General features: G+C 51.7%; 1 protein-coding gene across 1 annotated transcript in view; it reads right to left on the bottom strand.

The window, feature by feature from the left end:
• C11H12orf75 (chromosome 11 C12orf75 homolog) overlaps positions 1 to 18025 on the bottom strand; it is a 54060-nt gene extending 36035 nt beyond the window's left edge. Inside the window, exons 1-2 of the mRNA XM_051844930.3 lie at positions 17765 to 18025; positions 1157 to 1181 (exon numbers count right to left, since the gene is read on the bottom strand). Of these exons, the coding sequence (XP_051700890.3) occupies positions 1157 to 1181; positions 17765 to 17810 (71 nt within the window). The 5' untranslated portion in view covers positions 17811 to 18025. The remainder of the gene's footprint in view (positions 1 to 1156; positions 1182 to 17764) is intronic.
• Between the last annotated feature and the right edge of the window lie 5589 nt (positions 18026 to 23614).

Below are 23614 nucleotides of genomic sequence, written 5' to 3'. Positions count from 1 at the left end.
TGCCACGATGCCCGCCTCGCTCTTTCCAGAAAGCCTCATTAGTGACCCACAATCCCATCCATCTCCCTGATGTCATGTGGGTGCCACCAGCCGACATCCAACCCAACCTGGGATGGGAGGGTTGATCCCACCCACCCTCGCGGCTAATCACGAACTCCCTTAAGCTGTGAGCTACCTGCCACGTTCTAACCAGCCCAGACCAGAAGAGAGGGCGCAGTGACTGAGCCTAGGGGAAACACTCAGAGGATCCTGGGCTCCAGACACCTTGTGTGGGCCGGCACCCTTCACTCCGTGGCCTGCGGCCCGAAGCCCAGCTCATACTGACCACACAAATGCTCTCTTCCTCTCCTTTCCATTGCTCTAACAAAATACCCGAGACCAGGCAATTTATAAAAAAAATACTAAGTTCACGTGGCTCATGGTTCTGGAAGCTGGGCAGTCCAAGAAGATGGCGCTGGCATCCGCTCAGCACCTGGTGAGGACCCGGCACAGGGACCCCACAGTGAGACAGCAAGTGCACCAGCTCGGGTCCTCCCTTCTTTTTCTTGGACAGCACCTCGTGGAGCTTCACCCTCCCCCATGACCTCATCTACTCCTGTGACTTCCCAAAGGCTCCCACCCACAAAGAGCATTAACAAAGGCATCTGGGCATGAAGTTTCCAACGTGGAACTCTGGGGAGGCACGGACAAACCATCCACGGCAAACGGTCACTTGTGCTTACTGGAGCATCTGGTCACCAATGGTCAAGGAGCACAGGGTGCCCTGGGGAAATGCCTGGCTCCAGCCTGGCTTCCCTGGCAGACTGCACGACACTGCATCGTCACAGGAGCCAAGGGCCACAATTACTCCCCCACCATCACCTGCCTTTAGCCGGAATCGCTACACAAGCCAGGACGTCGACACAATTCACATTTTCCCCTTTCTGGGATTCTGAGCCGAAATGCCAGGGTAACGGAAAGGCTGACATGCAAAGTCACAAATAACTACATTCTCCACGGAGCACTTAGTTAAAAAGCAAATGATAAACTCGCTACGAGCAAGTGCACCAAGGAATTTCATGTCTTTTCACATCTACAACTCTGAAAAGGTCGTATCCTGAAAAACAGCATCTTCCCCACAAAGAGAGATAATAAAGCCGTAATATTAAATACTTACACGTCTTTAGCTGCTCCTGCAGGGCCTAGGAGGAAAAAAAGGGACAGTATTAGTGTGACAATATTGTTACAAAGAATTAAGCCTAATACCTACCTAATATTCTAGAAGAGACAAGTTGAGAATATGGGTGGTTGGTAGTTTTTTGTTTGTTTTTTAAGATTTACTTATTTATTTGAAAGGCACAGTGGCAAAGAGGTGGGAGACAGAGAGAGAGAGAATCTTCACTCCCCAAATGGCCACAACAGCCAGATCTGAGCCAGGCTGGAACCAGGAGCCTGAAGTTCCATCCAGGTCTCTCAACGTGGATGGCAGGGGCCAAAGTACTTGGATCACCCTCTGCTGCTTTCCCAGACCCATTAGCAGGGAGCTGGATCAGAAGCAGAGCAGCCAGGACTCAAACCAGTGCTCAAATGGGACGCCAGCACTGCAGGTACTTAACCCACTATGCTACCACACTGGCCCCTAGGATACCGCCTTTAAAAACTTCATTTCAAAAAACAGATAAGGAGGGGGGCAAGAAAATCACCAAACTCAAACCTTAAGTTTCAAACCTTGGAATTCACCTCACTCACTTTTAACAATTCATGCCGATTACAAGAGGCTGGCTCTGAAGGGGATGTGACCCAAGGCTCACGTCAATCTCGCATTTCATTAATAAGGAAACCTACAGACTTTGAGCAATACTTTCTTTCCTAAGCCATGGCCTTCTAAGTGGGTGTCTACACAGCACCGCTGCAGGCCACACCGTGTGCTCATCACAAAGGGACGGCAGAGTCACAGAACACGCGAAGCCGATGGACCACAGGAAGCGACAAGTCTCACACGCACCAACCCAGCTGCAAAAAGAGCCCCGGGCACTTCCAGCTGCTCCAGATAGCTCCTGAACCTCTCTGACTCCGCCCCCAGAGCCAGCCCATCTCCTTAGACCCTACTTCCATCACTGCCCACAGATTCTCTGCCCACAAGATCCCACTCCAGGCTTCCTCCACCCAATACCCTCCTCCTGGAGACCAAGAACTTGGTTCCAACTCTATGTGGCACTAACAACCTTTAACTGCTTCAAACCTCACTTCCCTCTTGAGTCAAATGAGGACAAATTTATTCAGTTGCTAAAAGGCTGTGTGAAGATTGTAGAAGATGGTTTGCATAAGCACTTTTAGCACAAAGAAGGACACATAAAACCAGCATGCTAACTTGTCATTATTATCAGTCGCAATTAACTTTGTATCTCAACTTCCCCATCCACTTAATGGAAACGAAAATAACCTCTGCCTAAGACACCAAGGTGTGAAAATAAAGGAAGATGGGCACAGAGTGAGTGAGCTCCCAGGAAAAGCTACGGCCAAAGTGGCAAGAACTAGGCCCCTGGGGCTGGCATGGTGCAGGCGGGTTAAGCTACGACTTCCAAAGCCAGCGTCCCTCACTGGAGTGCTTGTTCAAGTCCCTGCTGTTCCACTTCTGACCCAGCTTCCTGCTATCGTGCCTGGGAGGCAGCAGAGGATGGCCCAAGTGCTTGCGTCCCTGGTATGTACAGGAGAGACCTGGCTTCTGGCTCCTGGCTTTAGCCTGACCCAGACTTGGCTGTTGCAGTCATTTGGGAATTGAAGCAGTAGATGAAGATCAATCTCCCCCTCCCCCTCTCCCTCTCATTCTCCCTTTCCAATAAATTAATAAATCTGTAACAACAAAAAAGAACTACACCCCTGATATTAATTTGGGATCTGCACTTTAAAAGCTAATCATAGCCAGTGCCGTGGCTCACTAGGCTAATCCTCCACCTGCAGCAACGGCACCCCGGGTTCTAGTCCTGGTCAGGGCGCCGGATTCTGTCCCGGTTGCTCCTCTTCCAGTCCAGCTCTCTGCTGTGGCCCGGGAGTTCAGTGGAAGATGGCCCAGGTGCTTGGGCTCTGCATCCACATGGGAGACCAGGAGGAAGCACCTGGCTCCTGGCTTCAGATTGGCGCAGCACGCCAGCCGCAACGCACCAGCCATAGCACCCACTTGGGGGGTGAACCAACGGAAAAAGGAAGACCTTTCTCCCTGTCTCTCTCTCTCACTATCTAACTCTGCCTATCAAAAAAAGAAAAGAAAAGAAAAAAAAAGAAAAAGCTAATCATAAAGATCCATAATTAGGGGCCAGAGCTGTGGCGCAGCGGGTTAAAGCCCTGGCCTGAAGTGCTGGCATCCCATATGGGCACCGGTTCTAGTCCTGGATGCTCCACTTCCGATCCAGCTCTCTGCTATGGCCTGGGAAAGCAGTAGAAGACGGCCCAAGTCCTTGGGCCCCTGCACCCACGTGGGAGACCCAGAAGAAGTTCCTGGCTCCTGGGTTCAGATTGGCACAGCTCCAGCCGTAGTGGCCACCTGGGGAGTGAACATCGGATGGAAGACCTCTCTCTCTCTGTCTCTACCTCTCTCTGTAATTCTGTCTTTCAAATAAATAAAATAAATCTTTAAAAAAAAACCATAATTAAAAGCTAATCATGAAGATCTGTCATTAAAAGCTGACCATTAAGATCCTCTCAAACAGTCTTTGAGAGCTATCCCTGAACTCTGTCATAAACTGAGTTCCTTTCTTCTGAGTGACATTTCTGCCCCACATTACAATTTTGCATACGCCTATATGCTGCTTTGGAATCCAAGATCATTAAACCAAGAAATCCTAACATTAAAAAAAAAAAAACTTAACGTAAGAAAAACTGCCAACAGTGGAGTGTTTTGATAGGAAAAAAATAAGCCAAAGATTAGTGCCACCATAAACTCATGAAAATGAGCATGTTATTTCAGAGTCAAAGCAAGCATGAGATTCTAGCAGGCATTCTAGACAGAAAATACTATTTCTTTGATTTTCATGGGAAAAGATGGGGAGTGCTGGGGTCGGGGGGAGTGCAGCCGGTGGCGTGGGAAACTCTGCTCCTGCAAGAATGACCCAGGGAAGGAGACAGAGACTCTAACATGGACGGCGAGACCTCCACGTTCCAACCCGGAGAGGCTGCTCCGAGAGGACGGCCAGCAGCCAGTCTCCGCTGCGTCTCAGGGATGGCAGCTGCAGGTGGGGTCTGTCTGTCTGTCTGCCAGCCCCTCTCAACCCCTGCGCGCTGCAGCACGTGGTAAGCGAGGACACACTGGGCCCCGCAGGGCAGCTAAGCAGGAAAGCGCGGTCCCAGTGTGAAATGAGTTGGTAAATGGCAGTGTGCCACGCAGTCGCCACTGCCTTAATCAGCTTTCCAAGCACACACCGCGCACACTGGCCACTCCACCTTGATTGCACCAGGCCAGCCCCATCAGCAAGGGCTCTCCCTGCTGCGCTGGCCATTGAACATCGCAGCAGGCCCAGGTGTCACCTTCCCTTTGCAACCAACCTCCTTTGGAAGGGCAGCAGCCACTTGGCAACTGTGATGGTGGGGGCAGGGCAAAGTCAAAGGCACACAACAACTGTGAGATGCTCCCCACTTTAAAAAGCCAAGAGCAGGTGCGTCTCAGAAGGCAGGCAACATAATGGTTCAAGAAAAGCTTATCAACAGGTGGGGAGAATGGGACCCTCCCCAACTCACAACTCCTTGTGACTGCTGGGGGCTGAGTCCCAGATGCTAGGCTTCCATTCCAGCCCCTGCTAATGCACCTGGGAAAGCAGAGGATGACAGCCCAAGTGTTTGGGCCCCTGCACCCACATCAGAGAACCATTTGGCATTCTAGGCTCTTGGCTTTGGCTTGGCCCAGCTCCGGCCGTTGTGGCCATTTAGGAAGTGAACCAGTGGATGGAAGATCCCCCTCTCCCTCCCCTCCCCCTCCCCCTCTTTCAAATAAACAAATCTTTTTAAAAGTCTATGATTGTTGAAGACCCCGAACAAAACTGTCAGAGCACCTAGGCATATAAAATGCTAAAGTATAAAGTCACAGAATGAGAAGAAATAAGTGAAAAATATTAGCCTTACTGCAAGATGTCACTTATTTAAATAATTTAGGCAGAAAAAAAAAGAAAGAAAGAAAGAAAGCTTTGACCAGAACTCTTCAGGTAGTGGCAAATTTCCATGTGCTTTCAATTCTAGCCGAGCCTTGTGTATTGAAGGAGCACTTAGGGGGAGCATCTAGGCCCTGGGGATACCTCCTTCCTCACGGTGAAGACCAGTCCATTCCTGCCCAGCCGGCTCTTTCCACTTAAACACAACCTTGGTGGGCTCATAGGAGTACGATAAGAGAAACGGATTTGTGGAAAGTAAAACGTCCCTTGTGAGGGCAAAGCAAAACACAGAAACTTCATAGATAGTAATTTGAACTGTTGCAACTGGAAACATTTATTGCTCTGGTAGTCATGATTTTAAATGCATTCCTAGAAAATGAAGAGAGGGAAGGTTTGTTGGCTGGAGTACCATCTGCAGTTCCAGCAACAAAAAGTACTTGTAGAGGGCCGGCGCTGTGGTGTAGCAGGTAAAGCCTCCACCTGCAGTATTGGCATCCATCCCATACGGGCGCCGGTTCGAGTCCCAGCTGCTCCACTACCAACCCAGCTCTCTGCTTTGGCCTGGAATGCAGTAGAAGATGGCCCGAGTCCTTGGGCCCCTGCACCTGCATGGTGGCTCCTGGCTCCTGGCTTCAGATTGACGTAGCTCCAGCCATTGTAGCCATCTGGGGAGTGAACCAGTGGATGGAAGACCTTTCTCTCTCGCTACCTCTCTGTAATTCTGCCTTTCAAATACATAAATCTTAAAAAAAAAAAAAAAAAAAGTACCTGTATATGGTGAGGATATGGAAGAACATTTCCTCCTCAGAGGGACTGTTTATTTAAGGGATTAGTGGCTGTTCACAGTATCACCTCATTTCGCCATCCTCATATATGCCTTTGATTCCATACGCTTTGAAAGATTTGACTGCTTTATCCATGAGTCTCCAAGGCAAAAGTCTTAGTTACTCAAAAATGCATAGCAAAAAAAAAAAAAAAAAAGCACAAACTCACCTTATATATTCATAAAACTTCACCTGATACTGTGAGATCATAGAAAAAGCTTTTTCTTTTTAGAGATTTATTTATTTATTTGAAAGGCAGAGTCACAGAGAGACGGAGGAGACACAGAGAGACAAAGAGAGATCTTCCATTTGCTGGTTCACTCCCCAAATAGCCAGGGCTGCTAGTGACTGGGCCAGGCCCAAGCCAGGGGCTTCTTCTGGGTCTCCCATATGGGTGCAGGGGCCTAAGTACTTGAGCCATCTTCCACTGCTTTCCCAGGCACATTAGCAGGGAGCTGGATCAGAAGTGGACTTGACCAGTGCCCATATGGGATGTTGGCACCACAGGCAGCAGCTAAACCCACTGTGCCACAGCACTGGCCCCCACAGAAAGATCCTTGATTTTGTTTCCTTGTTCTTAACACAGAGCTCCCAAAACCCTCAGGACATCCTGAGTGACAAGGGTGACAGGGGTCTTTTTTTGTACTAATGAGGTGACTCTTGTTGAGCCCCTAGTTAACCTCAGGCTGGGGCTGGTCACCAAAATGACCAAGCCTTGACCAGAAGCCTGGAAGGCTCAGAGCCAACCCTCCCCAAATCATCACCAGCTAGAGCTGGAGGCAGAGCTAACCACCAGTGGCCAGTGACCTAATGAACCACACTCGCAAATGTACCTCTAGGCCGGCGCCGCGGCTCAATAGGCTAATCCTCCGCCTAGCGGCGCCGGCACACCGGGTTCTAGTCCCGGTCGGGGCGCCGGATTCTGTCCCAGTTGCCCCTCTTCCAGGCCAGCCCTCTGCTGTGGCCAGGGAGTGCAGTGTAGGATGGCCCAGGTGCTTGGGCCCTGCACCCCATGGGAGACCAGGAAAAGCACCTGGCTCCTGGCTCCTGCCATCGGATCAGCGCGGTGCGCCGGCTGCAGCGCGCCGGCCGCGGCAGCCATTGGAGGGTGAACCAACGGCAAAAGGAAGACCTTTCTCTCTGTCTCTCTCTCTCACTGTCCACTCTGCCTGTCAAAAAAAAAAAAAAAAATGTACCTCTAGAAGCACGGGGTTCAGTGAGCTCATCCATGTGCGGGAAGGGTGGTGCACCCCAGCTCCGTGGGGATCTCCTCCCAGGGCTGTTCACTTGTATCCTCTATGACAGCAAGTGAGTTTAGTGTCTTTCCAGTTCAGGCAGCCATCCTACAAACTGTTGACAGTGTACACAGGGCATGTGGGAAGCCCTGAACTTGTAGCCAAGTTGACAGACACGTGGGAATCTGAGGGACCAACACTTGAAGCCAGTGATGGAAATGGGGGACGGTCCCCTGGCACCGCGCCCTTAAACCTGCTCGGCCAGCCACCAACTCCAGAGGGTGGAGACAGAATTTCTCCGATACTCGTCTTATTTTTATATAAAAAAGCAGTGCCGGCCGGCGCTGTGGCTCACTTGGCTAATCCTCCGCCTGCGGTGTCGGTACTCTGGGTTCTAGTCCCAGTTGGGGCGCTGGTTCTGTCCTGATTGCTCTTCTTCCAGTCCAGCTCTCTGCTGTGGCCCGGGAAGGCAGTGGAGGATGGCCCAAGTGCTTGGGCCCTGCACCCGCATGGGAGACCAGGAGGAAGCACCTGGCTCCTGGCTTCAGATCAGTGCAGCACGCTGGCCGTGGCGGCCATTTTGGGGGTGAACCAACAGAAGGAAGACCTTTCTCTCTGTCTCTAACTCTGCCTGTCAAAAAAAAAAAAAAAAAAAAAAAACCGCAGTGCCCTAATACCAACTGAACCTCTGAGCAGCCTTGAAGTTTGTGTGAATCACATGGAGATGGTACTGTGAAATATTTATTTCAGCAAATAATTATTCACGTTCCAGCTACACAGAAACTTTAGCAGTATTTTCTTGTGTTCTGACTTTGTCCCACTCCTGAACTGCTGCAGAAGAGACCCTTCTGTATGGGCCTCCTCCGGCTGCTGTAACAAATCACCAACAACTGGGTGACTGTTATAACATAGCAGCAAGACATTTTTCTTGCTGAGGCCAGAAGCAAGCAGCCAAGGCAGCAGCACGGCCTGGCTCCCCCTAGAGGCCGTGGAGGAAGACTGCAGCCCTCGGCTCACGCGGCTTTCGCAGGCGTTGAGTGCGTCACCTTGGCCAATCTGTGTCTCTGTCCTCCCCCTTCTCTTCTGGGGACACAGCAAGGGACTGAGGGCCCACCCATGTGTGAGCTCCTGATGGCAACATCTGGCACTTCACCGCGTTTGCAAAGACTCTTCTATCCCAATCAGGTCACACTCACTCCACGGATTAGGGCACACACGTGGGTGTTCGGGCCCGCGACTCAATCCACTTGGCCTTCTTACCCCTCTCCTGCCCTTCCTCATAAAAAGAAACCCTCTTTTGAGAAGAAATAGAAAACATTAGTATTTGGAAGGAGACAAAAGGAACATATCATACCTTCCAAAAACACAAAACTATACTCCTAGTGAGTGAGTGATCAAGCAAGCCAGAAGCAACATACTGTATCAGATGAGCAATTTTAAGCAGACAGACATGAGCACACTACAAAATGTCCAGGAAAAGGGGAATTAAAGGGTAAGTTTAGAGGGGCCGACGTCACAGCATGGTGCGTGAACCTGCCACTCGAGACACCTGCAACGGGTACCAGACTTCCAGCTCGAGTGCCAGCCACTCCACGTCCAATCCAACTTCCTGCAGGCGATGGCTTCGGTGTGCCAGCCCCTGCCAGCGGCGTGAGGGACCGACGGAATTCCAGGCTACCGCTCAGAACCAGAGTTCACCTCTCAGCCCCAGCTCATCTCCCAAGAGGCAGCAGTGAGCCTGTACCAAGTTCAGGCTCCTGGCTCGAGCCTTGGCCCAGTCCCAGCTATTAAGAACATTTGGGAGTAAACCAGTAAATGGGAGATCATTCTTTGCCTACCTGTCTCGCTCACAATTTTTAAAGAAAATAAATTTTTAGAGGCTGGCATTGCAGCACAGTGAACTAAACTGTGCCGCCTGCAACGCTGGCATCCCATATGGGCACCAGCTGCTCCCGGCTGCTGCATTTCCGATCCAGCTCCTGCTAATGTGCCCGGGAGAGCAGAGGAAGATGGCCCAAGTACTTGGGTCCTTGCACCCATGTGTGGAAGACCTGGATGGAGTTCCAGGTTCCTGGCTTCAAGTATTGTGGCTATCTAGGAAGTGAATCAGAGGATAGAAAATATCTCTTTCTATCTCTGTGTAGCTCTGACTTTCAAATAAAAAAATAAATCTTTAAATAAAAAATCTTAAAGGTAAGTTTACTTCGGTGCAAAAGTTTTCGGGGGTGGGTGTTGTAGCAGAGTGGAGCAAGGTGCCACCCCAGCATCCCATCACCGCAGTGTCCATTCAAGCCCCGGCAACTCCGGCTCCCTGAGAATGCAGCCCGGGAGGCAGCAGATGATGGCTCAAGGATTTTGGACCCTGCCACCCATGTGTGAAGCCAGGGTGGAGTTCTGGGCTCCCGGCTGCATCCTGGCCCACCCCGGGGGTTTTGCAGGCATTTGGGGAGTGAACCAGTGAGTGGAAGATACCTCTTTCTGTCTGTCTGTCTCTCTCTCTCTCTCTCTGTCATTCCTTCTTTGAAGTAAATGAAAAGCAAAAAAGCTTTTAATTTAAAGTAATTTTAAGTCTATACGTAGGATTTTTTTCATAATACATGTTTCGTGAACTTTTTGAAGACATCCAGGTACAATATCTTGATTCCTACAGATGTTCCTTTGAGATTTAACCAACCTGTTATATAAGAAGACTAAGGCACACTACCCATTAAAATCTTCACTACTGCTGGGGCCGGCGTTGTGGTATAGCAGGCATAGAGGTGCAGCACCAGCATCCCATATGGGCACCGGTTCAGGTCCCAGCTGAGTCACTTCCAATCCAGCTCTATGCTATAGCCTGGGAAAGCAGTGAAGGATGACCCAAGTGCTCGGGCCCCTGCACCCACGTGGGAGACCAAGATGAAGCTCCCAGCTCCTGGCTTCAGCCTGGCCCAGCTCTAGGGAGAGAACCAGCAGATGGAAGATCTCTCTCTGTGTGTCTCCCTCTCTCTCTCTGTAACTCGGCCTGTCAAGTAAATATAAATAAAATTTTTAAAAATAAGATGATGTATGTGAAGAACTTATGGGGCTGGCACAGTGCTGCTCTGGATGAAGCCACTGCCTGTGACACCAGCATCCCATCTGAGCACCGGTTCAGGGCCTGGCTGCTGCACTCGACCCCGCTCGCTGCTAATGCGCCTGGAAAAGCAGTGGAAGACGGCCCAAGTGCCTGGGCCCTGCAGCCACGTGGGAGTTCTAGGCTCCTGGCTCTGGCCTGGCACTGCCCAGCTGTTGTGGCCATTTGAGGACTGAATCAGCGGACAGAAGATCTCTTCTCTCTCTGTCTCCCCCTCTCTCTCTGTTACCCTGCCTTTTAAATAAATAAATCTTTTTTAAAAAGCATTTATAACAATACTAAAGATTCTCAAATCTCTCTTCTTTCAGCATAAATGATTAGAAACAAAATGACTACGGCTCTTCTGGCAATCAATAAAAACACGCTTTGTTCTGTAAGAGAAAACGTCCCTCTCAGAGCTATATAAATCTTACCCAAAAAAAAGAAAGAAAAAGAGACAAAACTGTTTAATTCTGAAGCTTGCTAGGGCTCTTCTGACACATAAAAGTCCTAAAACTGTCATAGTCTCAGCACAGCCAAAGAAGTGGCACAACAGCTCTTTAGCTCATCCAAAGTCAGGTTTATTTTTAAGAAGCCAATAGAAAGTTTAGATTCCAGAGTGGGCATTTAGCCCAGCAGTTGAGACACTGGCATTCCGCACTGGGGTACCTGGGTTAGGATCCAGCTCCAGTTCCGGTGGGTGCAGACCCTAGGAGGCAGTGGTGATGGAGAGGTATCTGGGTTCCTGACACTCTCGTGGGAGACCTGGACTGAGCTCCCAGCTCCCAGCTCCTGCCCCTGCCCAGCCTGACTACTGCAGGCATTTGGGGAGTGAACTGGTGGACGAGACCGCTCTCTCTTTCTCTGACTTGCAAATTAAAATAGATTTTTAAAGAACAGATTCATAAGTAATTTCTTCAAATAATGGAGGAAAAAAATTAGGTCAATGTGTTCCAGAAATACAAAATTATGTCAATGAATACAGAAGCTCTGGCCGAAAAGCTTTGTTTACAGGTTGTCCCTGTTGAGTAGTTATACTTTAGGAGAAAATAAAATAAAGTCAGCCATAAAGAAATGTAGATACAAGCTGGCGCCACGGTTCACTAGGCTAATCCTCCGCCTTGCGGCGCCGGCACACCGGGTTCTAGTCCCGGTCGGGGCACCGGATTCTGTCCCGGTTGCCCCTCTTCCAGGCCAGCTCTCTGCTGAGGCCCGGGAGTGCAGTGGAGGATGGCCCAAGTGCTTGGGCCCTGCACCCCATGGGAGACCAGGAGAAGTACCTGGCTCCTGCCATCGGATCAGCGCAGTGCGCCGGCCGCAGCGGCCATTAGAGGGTGAACCAACGGCAAAGGAAGACCTTTCTCTCTCTCTCTCACTGTCCACTCTGCCAGTCAAAAAAAAAAAAAAAAAGAAAGAAAGAAAAAAGAAATGTAGATACAAAGGGCCTTCAAGTTAATGGAAAATGCATAAAGAAAAAACTATGCATGTATTCCAAAAATCTTTGCACAAACATCCGTTTTTTACAGGATTATTTACTGATTTGAAAGGTAGAGTGACAGAAAGATTTTTCCACCTGCTGGTTCACTCCCCAAGTGGCCACAACACTTGGAGGCTGGTGTGGGGGAGGTCAGGAGTTGGGAAGTCCACCCTGGTCTCCCACATGGGTGGCAGAGGTCCAGGGACATGGGCCATCACCTGCTGCCTTCTCAGGTGCATAAGTAGGGAAGTGGATTGGAAGTGGAGCAGCCGGGACTCCAACAGGCATAATGACATAGGATGCTGGCATCACAGGCAGTGGTTTAACTCACTGCACCACAACGCCAGTCCCCCAAAATCATTTTTCAATTCCACTTTTCACAAACTTTTTGAAGCCTTCTCACATAAGGCATTGGTATTCTGGCATTGGTATTGCCAGAACAGGATGTCTACATTGAGCTGTGAATGGCTCATGGCAAAAATGAATAATTTACTTAGGACACCTTTTACAGTAATGCCCAGGGTTGCAATGTGAATTCTGGGAATTGGAGCCGAGGAGTGACCACGGAACTTCTTGATTCTGTTGCCCCAGTGACAACTGCCCGTGCAGGTATAACTCTGCGTCTCTTCCTTCGGCGTCTACACCGCGAACCCCACACTTCCAAGGACAAACTGATGACCTTCCCCCCCCCCCCCGACCTTACCTTTGGCCTGAGTAACGCCAGTATGCAGGCTCTGACAGCTCTAGGTAACTGCTCTTAATCATGCTTCCCTCCTTCCCATCACCCCGCAACCTAAGGGAACTGCTAAGCCAGGCAAGACACCTTCGTGCCCGGAAACACTCCAAGCCCACTGCTGTCTCTCAGACTTGACATAGCACTAAAAGTGCCCTCCCACCATTTTCTGCTTATCCGAACCTTCCCTGTTCTTCAAAGCATGACCCAGGTCTGCCTCCCCCTAGCAGGCTTCCAGGACTGCTTGAAGTTTTACAAAAGGGTTTCAAAACAAGCTCACAGAATACGCTTCTTATCCTTTCGGTCCATTTTCACTGGAATATTTGAAGCTCTCTGGTAATTCATTCTCTCAATTGCTACATCAGTCACAGTGTGCCCACATAATTTAGAACTTAATTTTTTTTTTAAAGACTGATTGATTTGAAAGGCAGATAGGGGAGTGGGGGACACAGAGCTTCTATCTGCTGTTTCACTCCCCAAATGCTCATCATAGCCAGGATTTAATTTTCTATCAAAAAATCCCCTGACAATGAGGGAGCGGTCCAGAAGCAGTGAAGGTGGCTGATGGGCTGGTCAGTAGGCCTACCCCCTTGGGGAGGGGAACAAAGAAACAAGACATTAACAAAATATCAGCAAAGGTGCCCCAGACAGCAAACAGGAGAGGGAGGGGCCGGCGTGTTTAAGGAAGGGAAGGAATGACAGGGAGCTTCCGGTTCTTCGCTGAGCAGAGGTGATGAATTCTCTCTTGTAGGATTTCCCCCCATGGTAGACTAATGCTGAAGGCATCCCATCACTTCAACACTACTCAATCCTTTACGGCTGTAAATTAAGCTTGTACCAATATGGCTGCAGCAAAAGAAAAGGCAATTACCTCGCTAATTGAGGACAAGGAAATAACTGATCTAAATAATTGAACCCAAAAGGATTATATTAATTCCCTGAGGACACTGATAAACCAGGATAAATCATTATTAAGCACCTCCTCCACAGACTATTATATAAATAGCACAGCCATTAGAGACACATCCTTCCAAAAAAAAAAAAAGAGAGAGATTTATATATTGGTTTGAAAGGCAGAGGGACAGAGCGAGACAGAGACAGAGAAACAGAAAGGAGCCCTCAGACTAGCTGGTTCACTCCTCAAAAGGCCACAGCAGCCAGGTCTGGGCCGGGCTGAAGCCAGGAGCCAGGCACTGGCCTGGCGGTAGGGACGCCACCTGGGACACCTGCATTTCACACCGCAGTGTTTGGGCTGGAGCCCTGTCTCCACTCCAGGTTCCAGCTTCCTGCTCATGCACACCTGGGAGGCAGCAGGTGACGGCTTCAAGGACACGGGTCCCTGCCACCCGCGTCAGAGACCGGGACTGCTTCCCTGGCTCTTGGCCTCACCCTGGCCCAGTCCCAGCTGTTGTGGACTTTGGGGAGTGACCCAGCAGATGAGAGATGTCTCTGTGCCTCTCTGTCTAGCTCTCTGCCTCTCAACTTTAAAAAAAAGTGACAGCCGGAGAGTTGCCAAACTTCGGGCAGAAAAACTCCAACGAAGCAAAGTAACCAAATATCGTGAGGCGACACAACTTTTGAAATCATTGCTTCTGCAAAAAATGTTCACAGCCTTAGCCTGCACTGGAAGCGGCTGCTTGAGGCACCTGGAGCCACCCAGACTTTGAAGCCCCCTCCTGCCATAGGTTACAAAGTCTCAAACTGTCACACTCACATGTCACCGCATGAAAGGGGCTGGCTGAGCTGCTGCAGGTAAGCAGGTGCGCTCATCTCTGCCCAGGTAGGGGACGGTCCAGGAAAAGCAAGGGGGACACGGCATTAGGCTGCAGGTGCGGAGGGACAGTCCCTGCCTGAAGCAATGTGACACTTTAAAGTAGATCATTTACTCCAGGTATTTTTTTCTATACTTTAGGGTTTAGACTTTGGACTCTGCAAAGATAAAATAAACCGAATCCTCATGAAATGGAAAATACAAGAAGCCCTTCTACTATGTTTCTAAGATGGGAAAAAAATCAAGTTCCTATGCAGACAGCGATTTGATATTAAAACATTAAACCCAGGGGCCAGCACTGTGGCGCTGTAGGTTAAGCAGCTGCCCATACGCCCTTCAATGCCCTTGCAAGGCACACATCTCTCATCGGAGTGCACCTTCAAGCTCTGGCTGCTCTGCTTCCAGTCCAGCTCCCTGCTAACACACCTGGGAAAACAGCGGAAGTTGGCACAGGTACTGGGACCCCTGCCACCCAGACCAGGGAGACTAGGATGGAGCTTCAAGGTCCTGGCTTCAGGTTGGCCCAGCCCCAACTGTTGCTGTCTTTTAGGAAGTGAACCAGCTGATGGAAGACTTCTCCATCTCACTCTGCCTTTCAAATAAATAATTTTTTTAAAAAAAAGATGAAAATGGAGAGCCCTTCTTCACTTAAACAAGTCCTAACAATCCCGTCTAAGCTGCGGCTCACCTCCTCCAGAAAGGCTGCTCTGATTAAGCTGCATCAGGTACATTTTCCTGTGCATTTTGATGGTCAAGGTGCAGTCTGTCACAGACTGCTGCACAACCATACCCACATGCTTAATCCTTCCACCCAGACCATCAGCCTCTCTCTGGATTTCATTCTGCAGCCACCATATTGGCCACCCCCAGCCTTGCCCCCTCAACGTTCCCAGTAGAGTGCTCTGCACATGGGGTGAACCTTGTAGAAGCCTGCAGGGGCCAGCATTGTGGTATAGAAGGCTAAGCCACCACCTGCAGCACCGGCATCCCATATGGGCTGCTCCACTTCCGATCCAGCTCCCTGCTAATGCACCTGGGAAAGAAATCTAGGGGAGGGGCAAATCTACCCCGAGTTACCAAGTTACCCATCTATTACCCGCTGTTCCTTACGGCCACTGAGCACGCTGCTGCACATCCCCTGGGACACAGGACACCACATTCACTCAAGTACACCACGGCACAGCCATCTGTCACACTGACCAAGTTCACCAGACAAAAGCCAAGAAAGGCAGTCGCCCAGACAGCCCAGAGAAAGGGCAAACACCGGACTCACGGAGGGAGTCCCACAAGGCTTGGAACGGTTTCAGGTTTGAGGACATCATGATAATGTGTGCTAAGGCACAGGAGCAGGTCCGTCGAGGAAAGCCACTTGGTCCTCAACAGGGTAATCATTTTTTTTGACTCCTCTATGGTAATCACAGTTTACAGAGCGCCTTCCCACACGAGCTAATTTCTGAGCTTCACATAAGCCCTCAGACGTCCAATTATCCCCATTGTATAGAGGAAGGGAGCGCAGCTCAGAAAAGCAAATGTGACACCCACAGTCCCGCGAGCCGCAAAGCCTCACTCCCCGGCTGCCACAATCCGCAAGCAGCCTTCGGCCGCGTCAACACGACACCTTTTCAACCTCGCCTACTTTTTTTTTTTTTCCTGAAAAGTTCAGTGTAGCTGTTGAATGGCATGATTCCTGGAGCATTTCAGAAGTTGTACACTCAAAGTGCTCGGAGGATGAGGACAACACTGATTTTTGTTTAATACTTTTCTTATCGCTTGGCTTCAGTCCAAGCTTGTAACTTGGACAATAGCTGACTTAATGCAGATATCAAAGTTCACAGGTGAAACATTTCAGCAGTGCTGCCTTGCTGTTTATTTTTCTCAACCCCACATCTCTCACACTGATGCATTTCCTTTCTGAAACTAGACTCATTCCTACCACCAGCCGACAGAAAAGAGCAAAATAACAATGACCCAACCCCAAAGCCAGCCAGCAGGAGGGCGACTTCTCAAAGACCCAGGGCAGACCCAGCAACTCAGCAAGGCAACAGCACCCTGCTCCACGAATTCTTCGCCAACCTCTGCTAAGGTTTCCACTCGCTATCTTGCGCTGATCTGAATGGCAAGTAATTTTTACCACGGAGCCAGCCTTAAGAGGGGCAAGAACCAAAAGTGAGGACGCGGGTTTCCCTCACTGTAACTAAACATCCCTTAAAAAAAAAAAAAAAAAAAAAAAGAGTCTTAATAAGGAGCTCCAATTTTCTTTTGCCAATCACATGCCTCCCACCCCCAAACCTGACACACAGCTCCTTAATAGATAAAAATGTGAATGCAGGAAACTGAGCTCCACTTGAAACGTGTTAAGAACCTTTTTTTTTTTTTTTTAATGTTCTGGAGCTTTTTAGGGTAGGGTGCACACACAGGGCCTGGCACACCCAGACAATCCTGAAGGCAGGCTGTGGCCCTGACCCGGTTCCAGCCCCGGGAAGACTGACACCCTGCCCCCTACCCCCACCGGCTCAAGGTTTGTACAAGGCTGTTCCCAGCAGCCCTCCGCCCAGCTCAGGGGCAGAAAATTCATTCAACACGGTAGAGGTTCCAGGAACGAGATAAACTCTCCTTATGAATCACTTCCTGCGTTCATTCGCCTTCTCCTCTTTTGGAAACCGAATGCCCCACGTGCGCGGGTCACGGATGATGGTCAAAGCTGGGCCCATTCACATGCAACGAGAACATCAAAACCAACGAACAAACGAGGCATGAGTTGTTAAGCCGCATCTTTCTCCCCGAGCCGAGGCTGGAGCAAGTGACAGACCCAAGGTCACGGAGACATTGCAGGCGCGTCCACCGCCGCCGAGGCGCCAGCATCAGCCGGCCGGGGCGGCGTGGGGCACCCGACGGGGCTCCATCGGAGCGGGCGGGCGCCGCTGATCCAGGACACCAAAGGGGGCCCGCGGATGTCCCTCAAAACAGGACACAGGCCGCCTCAAGTACATCCGGCACGGCGGGCCGAGTCTTGGGGGTCACCGCATACGGAGCCCGGCTGGCTCCGGGGAATCTAAAAAGCCATGCCAATCAACACGACGCAGCGTGGTAGAAAGAAGTTTCCAAACGTGTTTCAAATGAAAAAAAAAAAAATTTTTTTTTTCACAGCCGCACCTCATGCAGCCAACACGGCTGCGGCTTCTCACGGAAAGAGCGGAGCAGCCCCCGCGGGTCTGAGGCATCCACACCCGCACCGACGCGCGTCTGGAGCCCGGGCTGCAGTCCCCGGCCCCCGCCCCCAGAAAAGTCCCGACTCGCTCCGCCGCACTTTTCCAGGGTCCCGCGTGTCGGGGTCAGGGCTGGGGGCCGAGGAGAGCGAGCCGGCTCGCGGCCGAGGGTGCGGACCCCGCAGCCCGACCGCGCGCCCGCCCCCGCGCCAGCGGACCGACCTGCGGGAAGCGCGCCCTCCCCGGCCCCAGGTCCCGCACCTTCCCTCCCGCCGCCTCCCTTAGGAACCCCGCCGCAGGCGCTCACCTCGGCCCGCGCTCGCGCTGGTGGCGGTGGAGTTCCCGCAGCCCATCGCGCCGCCGGCCCGGGAAGCCGCGCTCCGGAGCTGGCGGCCGCAGGTCCTGGGGGCGGAGACGGAGACGCCGGGCGGCGCGCGGGGGAAGCGGGAGGCCGGCGGGGGGCGCGCGGGGGGCGCGCGGGGGACGCCCCTCCCGCCGCCGGGGGCCGCGGCGAGCTGAGCGGAAACCTCCGGGCGCCCCGGGTCCCGGCCCCGCTCGGGGACCCCCGCGGGACCCACCCGTCACCGCGGCAACCGCGGCGTCGGCCAATCCGCAGCCTTCTGCGCGCTCCTCGCCCGGACATTGGTCGTCGTTAAGAGGGGGCGGGAGTTTGAAGTGGGTTTGGGGGCGAGGGCGTGGCCGGCGGGGGCGGGGCGGAGGATGCTCACCTGCGCCCCTTCTACCGCCTTGGCTTTTTTCTTTTCCTCCGCCGGCTTCTCTTCCCTGCCCAGCTGTGTGAGGAGAGGAACTGAGCGGCGAGGGGCTCCGCGGGGACCGCGATTGAAGACCGTTGCGTTCGGTTCTGAAGCCAGAATCTCTGTTTTCCCATCCGCACGGCCTAGCACGAGACCTGAGTTTTTCCCCAGGTTGGTCAAATCAACTAACTCTGCCTGAAAAATGCCTGTCAGCGCGATGTCTACACTCTAGGGCTCAGAACCTCGGCTCAGATTTCATGGCACAACCGCGAGCTGTCAGCCTAAGGGTTGGTGGGCTTCAGGAAAGTTCCAGAACCTGTTCGTGGCGACATCCCAGCTACATCGCACGCAGAAAATGATAATATTAAGTACCCTTAAATATTAAGTACCCTTAAATCTGTTAGATACGAGTTCCTGGAAGGCAAGGACTATCAGATATTCCACAGTCTCCTCCTGGCTGGCAAAACAGACTCCTTAAATGCTTGGTGAGGCGGATTCGAGCCAGGAATTAAAGCTCCATCTCAAACTCACTTAATATTTACAGACAGCCTGGCCCGTGCCAAGTTCTTTGTTAAGTTCCGGGGATACAAACATGTGGGAGACAGTCTCACCAGGCAGACACATTATAAACAAATTAATTATGGTCTAACAAGGATGTTAACCAAGAAATACAGGGTGTCGTGGGAGCCCAGACAACCCTGGCCTACTGGTTAAAGGACGTTCCTGGAGCCATGCACTTGTGTTTGGAGAAAAACTTGAGCCGGCACCAGGGCGCTGGAGAACTTTTGAACATGACTTCCCAGGAGACTGTGAGAGGGAGCACTCCCTACCATGCAGAATACAAAATATCCACTGTGCTCCATCTGAAAGTTACATCTACCTGAGCCGGTGCGGAGGTGATCACTAATCCTGGGACAAATGGGGCATTCCCAGTTGACTTCTCTACCTTGGCCTCCACTAAAGATCCAGAATGGGTGGAGGAGAGGCTATGGAACAGCCAAAAGCAATCTTCTGGCGGGCATTGTGGTGGTGCAGGTGAAGCTGCCACGTGGGATGGATGCCCGCATTCCAGGTCAGAGTGAATGCCTGGGATTGAGTCCCTGCTCTGCTTCATGATAGTGTGCTTGGGGGATCACAGCTGATGAGCCAAGTCCGTGGGTCCCTGGCACCCACATGGGAGACCTGGATAGAGGTCTGGGCTTTGGCCTTTCTCAGCCCCAGCTGCTGCAGGCATTTTGGAGAGCGAATCAACAGTGGAAGAATCTCTGTGTGTCTGTCTGTCTCCCTTTCTCTCTGTCATTCTGCCTTTCAAATAAATAAAGATTTTTTTTTTTAAGAAACAAATATTCCTGCTTGTTTCTGTGCCATCTGGTGCTGGACTCCAACCCTAGGACATTTGGGGACAACATCCAGAACCCAGCGCCACGCTCCCAGCTGGCCCTTGGCTGTTGAGCCTGGCTGCACAGAACACAACATCACACAAGGCAAGCCCATATCTGATGAAGTGGGAGAAAAACAAGGCCACTCAGTAATCTAGTCTAAGTAGTGACAAAAATGACGCCACTGTGCAGACCACAAAAGCACCAACCCTCTCCTATCCTGGCTAGGATGATGGCTGCTGACGCTTCCCTGGTGACAGTGTTGCTGGCCCGTTCATTATCAGTTCCACTCCCTGCCTTACAGATGAGATCAGGAACACCCATCGAGGGGCCACTGTGTGGCACGGTGGGTTAAGCTGCTGCCTGTGATACCAGCATCCCACATGAGAGCACCTGTTTGAGCCCTGGGTGTTGGTGCGTCTGAGAAGGCAGTGGAAGATGCCCGAGTACTAGGGCTCCTGCCACATGTGTGAGATCCAAATGGAATTCCTGACTGCTGGTGTAGCCCTGGCTATTATGGCCACTTGGGCAGTGAACCAGGGGGTGTAAGATTCTCTCTCTTTTTCTCTCTCGCTCTCTCTCTTGCCCCCCTCTTCCTTTCTCTCCTCTCTCTCCCTCTCTTTGTAACTCTGCCTTTCAAATAAATTAATCTTTAAAAAAAATTGTCCCTGCTTCCTGAAAATATCCAATCCAAAAAATTAAGCCCTTCTTTCTTAAATCCCAATCAAAATTACCTAATATGAATCTAAAACTATGAGTTATCATCTTTTTATTTACTTATTTATTTATTTGAGAGGCAGAGTTACAGAGGGAGAGAGAGGTCTTCCACCTGCTGGTTCACTCCCCAGATGGCCCCAAAAGCCAGAGCTGAGCTGATCTGAAGCCAGGGGCTTCTTCCAGGTCTCCCAGGCAGGTGCTGGGACCCAAGCACTTGAGCCATAGCAGAGGGCTGGAGAGGAAGTGGAGCAGCCAGGTCTTGAACCATTGCATATGGGATGCCAGCACTGCAGGCAGCGGCTTTACCTGCTATGCCACAGCGCCGATCCCGCCATGAATTATCTTTTTTTTTTTTTTTTTTTTTTTTTTTTTTTTTTTTTTTGACAGGCAGAGCTGACAGTGAGAGAGAGAGACAGAGAGAAAGGTCTTCCTTTGCCGTTGGTTCACCCTCCAATGGCCGCCGCGGCTGGCGCACTGCGGCTGGTGCACCGCGTTGATCCGAAGGCAGGAGCCAGGTGCTTCTCCTGGTCTCCCATGGGGTGCAGGGCCCAAGCACCTGGGCCATCCTCCACTGCACTCCCGGGCCACAGCAGAGAGCTGGCCTGGAAGAGGGGCAACCGGGACAGAATCCGGCGCCCCGACCGGGACTAGAACCTGGTGTGCCGGCGCCGCAAGGCGGAGGATTAGCCTAGTGAGCCGCGGTGCCGGCCGAATTATCTTCTAACACCCTCTTAAGGAGCTGTCTCCTTGGTGCATTCTCCTTTGGTGTGGTGAGCCATTCAAAGACCCAACTTGTTCAGCTACAGCGTGTTCCTGGTGGTCTCTGGCCTGAGGACATCGGCCCCCTCTGTCTCCGAAGGTCATACCCTGCCTGTTCATTTGAGCATCTACTCTGCAGCAGCCACTCCTCTAAATGCCTCGGGATAGCAGGGGACAGCGCAGAGTGGAAACATCGAGTGGGAGCAAACAGACCAAAATAAAGTAACTTCACACACTCAAGGTGCAGTGGGAAAAAATAAAGCAGGGCGGGCCCTGGACCAGGCGACTAGGGGAAGGGGGATGGGTCTGCTTTAGGTGGGACAGCCGAGGCAGGCCTCTCTGAGTGTTGGAGCTGAGGTGAGTTCCAAGGGAAGAAATCAAGAAGATGCATGGGAAATTGTCCCAGGCAGAGGAAGGGCCAGGGCAGGAGCCCTGGGCGGGAGCTGGCCTTGATGGATTCCCTGAACGGAAGAGAAGGCCGGTGGGGGAGGCTGGGCTGGAGCAGAGGGGAGGCGGTCAATGCTGTCAGTCAGCTCACACCGGCCGTCATGGGCCTTGGTGAGGCATTGAAGTTTTATTCAACGGTGTTGTGAGGCCGTTTGATGGGACAATGTATGAAAATTTCTTATAAAATGCCATACAGCAAGCACTCAATAAGTGTTAGTTCCCTCCCTAATGTGGAGTGAAGGAGCAAGGCTGCTGTCTCTTCCTTTTTCAGCAATTGATTTTATTTCATTTTACAAAGTCTCTTTGCAGTCGGACGTTCTTTAAGACAGTGAGTGCTAAGGAAATCAGCGATGCGTGCCTCATTTCCCGATTTCCCGACTGGCCCCTTTCAGCCTCCTTCTCCAGGCTGCTTCCATCACACCTCTTAGCTGCTGTTTTCCATCTTCAAACAAGAACCATCAGGGCCGGCACCGCAGCTCACTAGGCTAACCCTCTGCCTTGCAGCGCCAGCACACCGGGTTCTAGTCCCGGTCGAGGCTCCGGATTCTGTCCCGGTTGCCCCTTTTCCAGGCCAGCTCTCTGCTGTGGCCAGGGAGTGCAGTGGAGGATGGCCCAAGTCCTTGGGTGGGCCCTGCATCCCATGAGAGACCAGGAGAAGCACCTGGCTCCTGCCATCGGATCAGCGCGGTGCGCCGGCCGCGGCAGCCATTGGAGGGTGAACCAACGGCAAAGGAAGACCTTTCTCTCTGTCTTTCTCTCTCACTGTCCACTCTGCCTGTCAAAAAAATTTAAAAAAAGAAAAAAGAACCATCAGGTGTGCAGGCAGGCGAGGAGGGACGTGGCGGAAATGGGTGGCAACAAGAAGAAAACAAAAGGCGGGCGAGCACAGGGCTAAGCCCCAGTTTTCCCAACCCATAAAGGGCTTCCCACCATGCCTTTGGCAGCCTGGGTTCTAGCTACACTTCTCTCCTTTTGCCTGGGCACCTGCCATGAGCCTAGCTTCCACTCAGGGTAGCACACTCATACCCCACAATACCCACCAACAGCCAAGGGGCTCTCTCCCTCCCCATGTCTCTCATGAACTCCAGAGGCACCCAGACCACTTCCTGGTCCGTTTCATTAGTCAGGACTGGGTGGCATGCCCCTTGGTGACCCTGCCACCGGGGAGTTAAAGAGGATGACTGTCGCTGGCTGTGGGAATTTAGAATTTTTACCCCTGAGCCATGACAGCAGGTGCAGGAGAAGACACCTGAACCATATTGGGGCTCTGCTGGCAAGGAAAGGGGGGCTGATTCTCGGCTGTTTGCTCGTGAGCCATGATGGACATGACAAAGGTACCCCGCTATCGGAATCTCCTCTGCATTTCCTTCTTTTGAAGACAGCCCCGGAGAGCTGACAGCAAATGAAATGCGAGTAAAGGCGAAATCCGGCTTTGCGGCGGCATCATGGGCTCTGCGCTGCTGGGCGCTGGCAGTTAAGAAGACGAGAGGTTTACTGTGGGTCATGCCTGTGAGATACAGGGGGGAGGGCTCTGAGTAGGTAGGGAAAGCCTTCAGACTGCACTGCGGGTCTGACAGCCAGGCAGGTGAACAAGGGGAGCTGGGAGAAGCCGTGCAGAATGTGGTACAGCTCCTCTCATTGCCTTTCAGCTCTGCTGCTCTTCATCCCCCTCCCGCCACAGGGCCTTTGCACAAGCTGTTCCCTCTACCTGAACGGTCCTTCCTTCTCCTTGTCTCGTCCATTCCTGCTGAGCCTTCGGCTTTTGCTTACAGTTCAGAGAAGCCTTTGACCCACCTCATGCAAGGTTACATTTCCCTAACACAGAGCTGCTTGGTTCTCAAAGCAGTTGCCACTGTTGCACCTTCATGTTTGAATATGACTCTTACAGGAACATCTGTTTCAGCCACCAGACGAGCTGTTCAGTGGGGCAGAGACCAGACCTGATTTTGCTTCATCTTTTTGCATCGCCTTTCTCAGCGGGTGAGCCAAAGCAGAGAGAAGCAGAACTCAATAAATCAAGCTGATCCCCACCTGCCACGTGACCCACCTCCAGCTCCAAACCAATAAGGAGCAAGGGGCCTCCAGACCTGAACAGCAAGA

This window comes from Oryctolagus cuniculus, chromosome 11, assembly GCF_051225735.1.
Source record: "Oryctolagus cuniculus isolate XC-2025 breed Fujian yellow rabbit chromosome 11, ASM5122573v1, whole genome shotgun sequence".
Lineage (NCBI taxonomy): Eukaryota > Metazoa > Chordata > Mammalia > Lagomorpha > Leporidae > Oryctolagus > Oryctolagus cuniculus.
Note: the sequence above shows the minus strand (reverse complement) of the source record. Positions and strands in the feature narration are given on the sequence as shown.